The sequence below is a fragment of the Aquarana catesbeiana genome, linkage group LG13 (genome assembly GCF_042186555.1).
Source record: "Aquarana catesbeiana isolate 2022-GZ linkage group LG13, ASM4218655v1, whole genome shotgun sequence".
Taxonomy (NCBI): domain Eukaryota; kingdom Metazoa; phylum Chordata; class Amphibia; order Anura; family Ranidae; genus Aquarana; species Aquarana catesbeiana.
In genome coordinates, this window is record NC_133336.1 from 68991499 (window position 1) to 69003506 (window position 12008).

The following is a 12008-nucleotide window of genomic DNA, read 5'->3' on the forward strand; positions in this document are numbered from 1 at the left end:
ATAGTGTGGGGTGTGTACTAAATCCCCTGAGCCATAATTGGCCAAAGCCACCCTGGCTTTGGCCAATTACAGCTCTCTCTACTGATGGCGCTGTGATTGGCCAAGCATGCGGGTCATAGTGCATGCTTGGCCAATCATCAGCCAGCAATGCACTGCGATGCCGCAGTGAATTATGGGCCGTGACGCGCCACACGAATTTAGCGCGAACGGCCCATAACGTTCGCAATTCGGCGAACGATCGAACAGCCGATGTTCGAGTCGAACATGGGTTCGACTCGAACACGAAGCTCATCCCTAGGTATGGACTATTTTGCATTACTAATTTTCAGGTTTAAATAGTAAATTTTATAGAAAACTATACGCCGGAACAAAAAGAGGGACAGCTATTGAGGAAAGAGGGACAGAACAATTTGGTTCCAAAGCCTTTACCATCCCTGCAAATGAGGGACGGTTAAAAGTAATTCTTTAGGGTGTGTGTTGATGGGCTTCAATGAGTTAATGCAGTATGCATTAAGATATGTAAGATGTTTCTGCTTTACTAAGATTCATTGCAGGTGCAGTTGCCTTGCTTAAAGAGGAACTGCAGTCTGCTCACATAATTTGTAATAAAAACATCTTTGCCATTCTGAAGCTTCCCTCCAACCACTTTGCATAATATTTTATATATACTGTGATTCTGTACTTGCCAAACATGCTGCAGAAATCTCCCTCCACTGAGTCTGGCTGCAGTCATTTTAACTGTGGGCAGCTGAAGCTGGTGCCTGTTAACTTCCTGGATTTACACAGACACACAAAGGCTTGCCTCCAGCGCTGCAGCTCTCATTGACCCTCTTATGACTCATCCCTTCCTGGCAAACTCTCATGAGAGTGAGAGAGAGAGCTGTGCATGATGTCATAAGCCTAGGCATTTTACCAGACAAGAAACAGAAAGTGGGCTGTATAAGGTATTTATTGGCAGAAAAAAAGATGTTTTGCTATCCAAAGTTATGACAACAAGGGCAGAAGATTTAATAGATGGAAAGATGAAAAAATGACTGAAGTTCCGCTTTAAGCTGCATTCCCATAGACTTTTATAATGAGAGAAAAAGTTCTTATGAAAACAAAAGGGTGTCAGCATTGTCTCTTATCCCAATCCTTATATTCTGTTTATTATAGCGCAGAACTTCTACCTGGTTCTGCTGTTTAACCCATATTCTGATCCCAATTTAGTGCAAAGCAGCCAGTTACAAGGTATTTTCAGCCAGGTGCACAGAAATTCTCTCAGTCTTTCACACAGTGAGCAGGCAAATAGTGTCTTTTTGTGGTTTTTATTGTTTGAAGAACTGGGATAGGGATTAGGATGGGCCTTGGGATACCTAGAACTAGCACTATCTAGCAAACAGTTTTTGCTAGATAGAGTGTAGAAAAATGCAAACAATTCAGCACAGGGGGAATCCCACATTTGAAACAACCCTGGCCAGCAGGTCTGGGACAGTCTGTCCAACAAAGAAGGTGTCAATGGCAACAGTCTTTCTCACAGGATTTCCCTCAGGCCTAATCACTGTGTCACTGGCTACTTGGATGCCTCCTTCCAGCTGACGCTGCACCAGGAGCCTCCCAAAAAGATCCTCACTGGACAATGTCTCAGCAGTTCCCGTGACTTGTGGATGATCCTTCAGCTCCCTCCTGAGCCAGAACCACTCAGAAGGGCGTGGTTTCAGTATGCAGCAGTGAAGACGTGTTTTCCCTGAGCTCCGGCGGCGGCACCGCACATAACTGCTTCAACCCAGGTACTCACCCTGCATCAACCCAACATAATATGGGGAAAAGGACAGGCAAATACCTGCCTCAAAAAGGAACCCCTTTGGGTTCCATAAAGCGTTACCTAGCCGCGGAAACAGAGGACATTCTCGGCATGGATGGACTAGGCCGTCCACCACGCGGCTCGAGCTCCTCCTCCCGTCACAGACCTGCTACTAGGAGACACTCTCCGGCGATCTCGGCCTGCTCGGAAGGGGAAGACAGTACCTCCAGGAATTCGGAGGTCACAGCATTGGTTAGTGATCTTCCCACTAAAACAGAACTAGCCACCCTGTTTTCTGGCCTGGAACGCTCTATTAAGAAAGAGCTCTCAGCTGTCCGGTCAGATCTAGCACATGTGTTGGAACTTGTGGAGGAATCGGAGCTGCGCCTCGAATGCCACGCGGCCGCAATAAAGTCTTTGCAGACTACTACCCGCAACCTCTCCATCTCACATAGAATGGCGCTTTATAAGATCGAGGACCAAGAGAACCGCAATCGGCGGAACAATATATGAATAAGAGGCCTGCCGGAAGCCACAGGGGATGATGACCTTCTGCCTTCCCTCCGTGGTATATTCAATGGCCTACTGGGCCAACCAGCAGACTTTCCCTGGAAAATTGACAGAGCACATAGAGCTCTACGGCCTCGCAATCTGTCCTCTGATATCCCCCGAGACGTTATCTGCAGGCTGCATTACTATGATGAAAAGGAGAGAATTATGAAGAAGGCCCGGGAAAAAGTACCACTGGACTTTGATGGCGCATCCCTTCTGTTCTTCCCTGACCTCGCTAGAGAAACATTGGAGTGACGCAGGGCTCTGCGTCTGCTTACTGAACAGCTGTGTACAGCCTCTATCAATTACCAATGGGGCTTTCCATCAGCTCTTATTGCCCACAAAGATGGCAAGACAGCAACCCTCCGTTTCCCTGAGGATCTGGAAAAATTTTGCTCGGCGCTTAACATCTCTCCACCGGATCTTCCAGGACGGCAAGAATCCATTCCTTCACTCACTGTCCCTTCAGATCCACGCTGGCAGAAAGTACAGCACAAACGCAGATCTGGCTCCCCTGGATCTTCCTCCCAACTTGGGTGACTTCTGTTCTAGTTCCACTTACACGATACCCAGGAGGCTTCCCATATTCATAGCATCCGCAAGTATACTTTTATAGATTATGTTGTGACTGTACACTCTTTCCACAATTGTGGAACAAATGCGGTCTTACTTTTAACTTACAATTTGTTTTACTGAGGTGCTAAAGAAATTGAAGGCGTTCTCCTACCATATATAATGGGATCCCCCCTTCTCAACTTTGTTTTAAGATTTTTCCTTTCTTCAAAGGGGAGGGGAGAGAGTTAAAAAGGAGGAGGAGGATAGATAGGAGAAGAAGAGAGGAGGGAAGTCTCCTGGCGTGCTTATTTGGGTTTTTTGTTTTTATTATTTCCTCTTTTATTTTTTCTGGTTCTCTTTTCTGCTGGGTTTTATGTAACGCATTTTGTAGGATAAGGTACCGTACCCGGGGCGATGGGATGGCACATGGGCAGTTATGTTTGCGCCCTGTCGGTCGCCCCTGGTGGCGGGACCGCCCCCCCGGGGGGGGGCGGGGAACCCATCGCTCTCAGGCGCCTGCTGTTTTTGGAGCTGGGCGTTGGGGGGTGGCAGGTCCACGGCTCGCCCCAACTATGCACAACAGATTTTTGTGTGCTCCTGCCCACCTTTTAATATGGTGGCATTTGATTGTGCTGAAAATGATTATTAACATTCTTTTTTCCTTCTGTCATTTACTTTTGTTTTCCCCCTTTCCCTTTCTTCTTTCTTCCCCTGCCCCCTCTCGCTGTTTGCCTCAGATCGGTTGGATGTAGGAAGTACACTGAGCAGGCGCCCCCTGTCGTTGTCAATGGCTAAGCTCACTTTGATATCACTTAATGTTCGTGGTCTCTATGCACCAGGTAAGAGACATAATTTATTCAGAGAGCTGGATCGTCTGCGAGCGGACATTGTCTTCTTGCAGGAGACCCACCTCACACATACAACGTCAGTCAAGCTCTACTCTCCAAACTATCCAACATGGTTCTACAGCTTGACCGATATACATAAATCGAAGGGTGTGGCCATTGGTCTCCGCAGAGATACTCTGTTCAAGTTTGACTCCATGGTTAGTGATCCTTTGGGACGTTTTTTATTTATAAGAGGCAACCTGGGCAGTATGCCGTGCACCCTCGCTATGCTGTACGCCCCCAATCAAAATCAGGCTGGTTTCCTGGCTGGCACTCTTAAGAAATTAATGGAGTTTGCTCAGGGATGTGTCCTTCTCTCGGGAGACTTTAATGTCCCTCTCGTACCTTTATTGGACACGTCTCTTGGCAAAACCTGCATTTCGCATACGCGTTTAATGTTTATACGTGAACGTTTACATGAAGCTCAACTGATGGACGTGTGGAGAATCTTACACCCTCAAATTAGAGATTACACACATTTTTCACATTTGCATCACTCCTATTCACGTATCGATTATTTTTTTGTAAGTCACCAACACCTCCCCTAGATAGTAGACTCGTATATTGAAACAACTACTTTATCAGACCATGCACCAATAGTACTCAAGATACACGTCCCATCTATTCCACACAAAAGAATAAACTGGAAGTTAAATGATAATTTACTAACAGACGAAATTGACAAGAACATGCTTGAAAAGGAATTGAAATTTTACTTTCAGGAGAATGCTAGCCCAGATATTTCACCAGGCACAGTGTGGGAGGCCCATAAGGCCTTTATCCGTGGGAAATTTATTGAATTAGGTACTAGGAAAAAAAAAGAGCGAACGACTCAACAATTAGAACTTGTCCGGGAAATGAAATAAATGCCCTTGAGCGACAACACAAATCAACCCTCTCAGTCTGTGTCAGTGGAACTGATCAGAAAGAGAGAAGCTTTAAAAAATCTTTTTCATGTTGCACAAAAGCAACAATTTCGCATAATATCTCAACGTACATATGAATGGGGCAATAAACCCGGCAGATTGTTGGCTCGTTCCCTTCGACAAAAAAAAGCTGCGAGCTTTATCCCCAAAATAAAAACCAAAACAGATGAGATAGTTTACCACACCCCCGCCATAGCCGCAGAATTTAGAAAGTTCTATCAGCACCTATATAACGTCCACCACCAGATCCCTGACCAAGAGTCCTGTAACCGCCTCATACAAGATTACCTACAGCAAGCCGATCTCCCTAAGTTACCGGAAGATATTTTAGCTACCTTAGAGGGGGAATTTACTATTGAAGAGCTTCGTAGAGCACTTAAGACCATGGCCAATGGAAAGGCTCCAGGCCTGGACGGCTTAACAGTTACATACTATCGCTCTTTTGCTGATATTTTACTTCCGAGCTTAGCCAAATATGCTAACTCGATTCCCTCAGGGGACTCCCTTAGGCCAGAAACCCTTCATGCTCACATTACTGTGATCCCGAAGGCAGGGAAAGATCCAAGCGCTTGTGGTAGTTATCGCCCCATTTCCCTTTAAATTTGGACGCTAAACTTTATGCAAAACTTATAGCGAATAGACTCCTCCCCTTAGTACCGAAATGGGTCTCTACGGAACAAACAGGCTTTATCCCTGGTAGGGAAGCACGAGACAACAATCTTTCCCATTCAGTTGGCAGAGAAAGGCAATGAAATATCTAGGTATATTTCTTACCCCTAATCTATCATTCCTATTTCGTGCTAATTTTATGCCACTATCAAATACACTTAAAACGGACCTACAAAAATGGTCGCATCTCGCACATTCTTGGCTAGGGAAGATCAGTGTGGTCAAAATGAACATACTGCCCAGGTTGCTGTTTTTGTTCCAGATGATACCTTTCCAAATTCCAACCATTTTTTTCAAACGTGCAACGAGTATTATTAGCAGATATATATGGAATAGACGTAACCCCAGAATTGCCAGATCAATCCTGTTTCGACCTAAAAAATATAGGAGGTTTAGCTTTACCGGACATTAAACGGTACTATTTGGCAACAACTCTAACTAGGATCTCAGACTGGAAATACCACAAGGAATCGAAACTCTGGGTGTCACTTGAGATGGCACTCGGGGATACTGACCTTTACAAGCTAATCTGGATTCCAAGGAAATTTAGATCCCTACCTTCTACTACATCCCCACTCACTCGATCTACCTTAGCTTGTTGGGACGTGTTACACAGAACCCAGAAGTGGCAATATAACTCCCCCCTTATGCCTTTGACTGGCCACAACTACTTCCCACCGGGGAATATTGATCCCAGACTTCACTCCTGGAATTTTGGGAATAATGCTCAACTACACCAGTTGTCAAGGACTCTAATATTGTTCCACTTTCTTCGCTCACCACATCACCGACCCCGTCGCTAATGGATCAATGGAGATACCTTCAATTAACGGATTTTATTTAGTCCCTTCCAAAACCTCTACACACTACAGCCAACTTAACACCGATTGAATCAGCATTTGTGGATGATTTCCCGGTGGAAAGGCCTCTTTCTAATTTTTATCAAGCGCTGGGATCACTCACACCTGCTAGCTGCCCCACGTTTCTTCATAACTGGGAGAGGGACTTGAAAAAGAATCTGACAGACCATCAGAAGTCTTCTATTCTCCTATTGTCCCACTCATCCTCGATAGCCTCTAAAATTGCAGAGGTCAACTACAAACTGTTGACTAGATGGCATTACACGCCTGCAACTCTACACAAATTTTTTCCTCAAAAGTCACCACTATGCTGGCGTGGGTGTGGAGAAATTGCATCGCATGCCCACATCTGGTGGTATTGTCCCCGAATAAGACCTTTCTGGCTTACTATTTTGTACTGTATTAAGGAGATTCAGGGCTCTGAAGTTCCTAATGACCCTTGGTGTGTTCTCTTACACTGTACAGGCGAATCAACAGGTTCATATAAAAAGTCGATCACCCCGCACCTATTAAACGCTGCTAAAGCTCTCATCCCTAGGTTTTGGAAAACTCCTAAGATACCTTCCTTACGCCAATGGCTGAGGGAAGTAGACCACTTATATTATATGGAAGATCTAACTTACTCCAGTAAAAAAAACGCTGAACTGAAGAAAAAAATGTTGTCCTGTTGGTTCGCCTTTAAATACACAGCCGCTTATATGGATATTATGGCTTCAAACTTGTAAACTTTTTGTGTTAAGCTTTAACATAGCTTGAATCCGCCTGAGGCAGACAGCGGTCCCTTCCCACCCCCTCCTAACCCTATCCAACGCTTTTCTCTTTCCCTATTATTTTTTCTCCTTTTCTCTTTTTTCTTTTATCTGTTCTTTATATTAATAATATGACAGGATTTGGTGTTATTAATCAGGGTTATTACTTAACCAGACCATGTAGATCTTATGATGAGGTACTCAGTTCATTCAGATGACCCTATACTGGGATAATATTTTGGTCAATGTTCGAGATATTTGAACATAGTATGATTTTTCAATGTATTGTTCTGAACATCCTGTTTTTCAATAAAAAAAATATATTAAAAAAAAAAAAAAAAAAAAAGAACCACTCAGAACCTCTTACAGACTCTCAAAGTCTTTGGAAGGTTTAAGGGTCACTCTCCAATAGGCAAAGGACCCTGCTATTCCATGCTCCAGACCTTCGATACATCTCTCAGCCTCCTGCTGGTCACACTCCTGACCAGGGATTGGCTGAGACTGTATACATGATCAGCCCAGACTCCATCTTCTCCACCCACCATGTTCTAGTACTTTCTGGAAAGACAGGGGAAGACGGCAAGCCTGCAGCTGCAGGTCCAAGGAGAGCACAAACTAATCAGGCCCATCTCCACTGGCTACAACGGAACCCCAAAATAACTAAATTTACTTATAATCTCTTAAAGCGGTGTTCCGCCCAAAAAAAAAAAAAAATGAAAAGCCAGCAGCTACACATACTACAGCTGCTGGCTTTTTAACAAAAGGATACTTACCTGTCCTGGAGTCCAGTGATGTCGGCACCGCAGCTGATGTTTCCATCAGCTGTCGGGTGTTGCCGCCGCCATTGCGGGTAAGAGTACCCGGCAGTGTAGCCTTACGGCTTCACACCGGGAACCCTACTGCGTATGTGCGAGGCCCCGCTCCTCTCTTCTACTGGCCCGGCGACGGGGAGAAGAGGAGGGAGGAGGAGGGAGCTCCGCGGTGATGTCACAGGCCGCGGCCCGGACTCCATGAGGTGGGAACAGCATACCTGTCAAAGACAGGTATCCTGTCCCCCCTCCCCCCCGAAAGGTGCCAATTGTGGCACCGGAGGGGGAGAGGGGACACATGGGCGGAAGTTCCACTTTTGGGTGAAACTCCGCTTTAAGCACCTAACTAGGAGGGTGCTACAGTTACAAAAGGAGGAAAGCTTACACTGGATGGAACAGTATAGTCACCCACCTTGAGAAAAAAGTCCCCAACATACTGTACCTCCATCCTGCAGAAACCTTACTGATAGTGCAATTCACTAACTAACATAACACTTATTGGCATCAAGTTGAGGATGAGCTCTGGGTAGGCTGGTTTTCCGTAGCAAGACTCCATCTTCCACTTCTTCAACTAGTTTATGTACATGACACAGTGCCAGAGGTAGCAAATACTAATTTTTCTTGCTATTTAGAAAATTTGGGCCTACAGACATCAGTGGCAAAACAGACTGAATAGGATTGACAAAAGACTTCATCTAGTGGAATCTATAGGGATGCACTGAACAGGTTTGACTGGCAGAATGCACAAGCTAAAGTGTATTCCCTCCAGTTGAGTCTAATTTTCTTTTTTTTTTTTTTTCTTTTCTCCAGGTTGCTCATCCCCCTGGATATCCCCTGTTTACTCTGCTTGCTAAGGCAGCAACGGTTTTGATACCAATCGGCTCCATAGCATATCGTGTCAATTTTCTTTGTGGTCTGTTTGGAGCAGCAGCTGCATCTCTGTTGTTTAGTGCAACATTCAGGTACTACTGTTCATTATTGATGACTTTTAAGATCAATACAGATAAGGTCTCTACAAGTATCTTCACAAAAGCATCATAACACCTAGTGTTTTTCTGAGCTGCCATTCACTTCTAAGATGAATTTCTACTCTAATGCCCTCATAGTGTTGCTGAGCACTGCCACACAAATTAGTGGGCACAGTCTGTGTTGTAATGCTTTCCTATGCCCGCTGAGAGACATTTTAGCACCAACTCACCCCTTCTGTGTGTTACACCATAAATATGAATGCAGGTTGTTGGATGGACATGGATTACTATATCTCAGACATAGCTACTCTGCTATACGGTACCTGATCTTAAAAGCTTGGAAGTGCTTCATGGTTTGGTTTAATTTGGAGTGCAGAATGAATGTCTGCAGAGGTTCAAATTTAATTCTGTAGTCATAGAGTAAAGTATCCTCCATGGCCTTCTTTGCAGAGGTCAGAAGTCCATTCATACTGCAGCCAGATTTGGGCACAATGGTCTGGACAAATCTAACCAGAGCGCTTAATGAGGCCTGTTGAATTTACTGTCCCTATGACTTATTTTTATCATACAGGATTTATGTAGCACCAACAGTTTACTCAGCGGTTTACAATATAAAGGGAGACAGTTCAGTCCAGAAAGAGTAAGAGGGCCCTGCTCATTGAGCTTACAGCATTTAAACAGCTAGATGCTGCAGCAGTTCACTTACATTTACCCTGGACAATAGAACTCAATCTAAATACTAATACTGTAAATGTTAACTGTGGTAGCTAAGAATAGCAATTAGGCTAGGTTCACGCTATATGCAGGTTCTGCACTGCGTGTAATTGCATGCTTTCCTGCATCAAAAATTTGCTGCTGTTAACAGAGGCGTGGGGGTGCCATTAATTCTTAATAGCACCCGCATGCAGTTGACACTGCAGCATGGTTTCCCGTGCTGGGAATCACATATTACTATGCGGTTGCCATGCAGCTGCAATTTTGGAAAAGGTGCAGGGACCTTTTACCTGCATTTTAGTGTAGGTTCAGCAGCCCATTCAAAGGAAGCATTACAATTTACCTTGAAGTGACCCTTTCCATCCCATCCCAAGTGACTACAATTGTTAAAAGCAAGCACCCCCAGGTACCGCTCAACGTCTTTCAGAGTTCCACAGGACTTCTGTTATTTGGTACACTTAGAGAAATGATAGCGCTTGCACCAGACTCAGTGTTAGTCCACCAGTCTGATAAGTACATAGGAAATGGGGGAATGATTAAAAGGAATTATAAAATATGACTGAAAAAAAGTCCATATAGTCCGTATGATAACATCTTGAAGGCAGCCCAGTGGAAGATGAGAAGAAAATCTTGGAACAGCTGATGATAAAGCACACAGGCGCCACTCTAAGAGTAGTATAACAGTAAATTTAATGCATAAGACGGATATACATACTCACAAGAGTAGGGTAAAAACAAGCATTTTTGGCACAGATTGCCTAGCGTCAGAGAAGGGGGTGCATCCGTAGAGCTGCTGGTTGATGCACGCTCCATAAACGCGTCGCCTATTGGTTCATCACAAATCCAGAAGTGACGTCATCCGTCGGCTCCCTGCGTGTTCCAGATCCAGGAAGCGTCGGCGACCACCGGCACAACCCGCTCTGAGTCACCAGCCAGCAGCTCTACGGATGCACCCCCTTCTCAGACGCTAGGCAATCTGTGCCAAAAATGCTTGTTTTTACCCTACTCTTGTGAGTATGTTTATCCGTCTTGTGCATTAAATTTACTGTTATACTACACTTATGCCCCATACACACGGTCGGATTTTCCGATGGAAAATGTCAGATCGGAGCGTGTTGTCGGAAATTCTGACCGTGTGTGGGCTCCATCGGACATTTTCCATCGGATTTTCCGACACACAAAGTTTGAAAGCAGGCTATAAAATTTTCCGACAACAAAATCCGATGGCGTCAATTCCGACCGTGTGTGGCTTGTTCCGACACACAAAGTGCCACGCATGCTCAGAAGAAATTCTGAGACTGAACAACTCGGTCTGGTAAACTTAGCGTTCGGAATGGATACAGCACTTTCGTCACGCTGCAATGTTATAAATGGTTTAATACAGCGCACTCTCTTCTTCTTTATAATGTGAGAAGAATGAAGTAGTTTTGCTGTTCAGATTCACACACACTTCTCTCAAACTTATTTCTTTACTATTTATCGGGATTCTCTCAATATATTTTGATTTGTCACATCTGACAACATTTTTTTGGTGTTGTATTTTGTTTGTTTTTTTGTTTTAAGGCAAAATTTTTTTTTTTTTTGGTTTGTATTTTTTTCAAGGCTGATCTTTGTTTTCTTGTATTTTTAGTTTTACTCCAGAATATTTTTGTGTGTGTTTTGTGTGTCAAGTTACCACAACACCATTGATATGTTGTTATATTTAATCTGTAGGAGATTTTTTGGTGTTGTTGTCTCTTGTTAAATTCACATTGTACTTTAGAAATGTACCAGAATCGTCACCAACAAACTGTCCTTTTTGAATGAAAACACACACAGGAGAGTATAATAGAAAAAAAAAAATCATTTATTAAGGGCTCACAACTAAACAAAGAGGGAGGCAACGCTGGAGAAACAGCAGAAATGGGTGAAGCCTTGGACCCCCAGGGCACACATCAACTATTTTTAAGCAAAATTGGTGGCCTGAGGAGTCCTTATCTAAGGGAGTGCAGTCTGGTCCAGAAGTCCCAGAGATCCGGAAAGCAGCAGATGACATCTGTGTCCCCAGGCTGTGATCATACAAGAGACTGCATCTTTTGCCAGACCAGACTGAACCCAGGGCCATCACTCTCTTGTCTTCCTTCCACGCCTCCTTCCATGCTGTGGCTCTGGTGGTGGAGTTGTCGCAGCAGGAGGAGGAGGAGGGGCCAACTCACTCAGGTGGGTATTGGGTGTTAGTTCCCCACTCACCCCCTTACTTAGGACTTTATACAGAAGGTCCTCACATATTTTGCGTTGACCCTCCTGCATGCCCTGCAGTTTTGTGGCAGCCATGCAGGCAAAGGCCTCTTCAGGAGTGGGTAAGGCTCGGAGGGACGCAGAAGCCTCCTGAATTAGCCTGAGTGCAGAATCCTGCATGTGAGTCTCCTTCCTCGCTCTTTTGTATGGAAGGCGGAGGGGAGGAACTTGCGATTCGGTCAAGCTTCGACTTGTCCCAGGCTTCTCCTGGCTGACACTTAGCCCCGCCTCCTCCTGGCTGCAACTTATCCCCGCCTCC

The 12008-nt window shown here is 44.8% G+C and overlaps 1 protein-coding gene across 1 annotated transcript in view; it reads left to right on the forward strand.

The window, feature by feature from the left end:
* TMEM260 (transmembrane protein 260) overlaps positions 1–12008 on the forward strand; it is a 164510-nt gene that overhangs the window by 36032 nt on the left and 116470 nt on the right. Inside the window, exon 4 of the mRNA XM_073610421.1 lies at positions 8601–8752. Within this exon, the coding sequence (XP_073466522.1) occupies positions 8601–8752 (152 nt within the window). The remainder of the gene's footprint in view (positions 1–8600; positions 8753–12008) is intronic.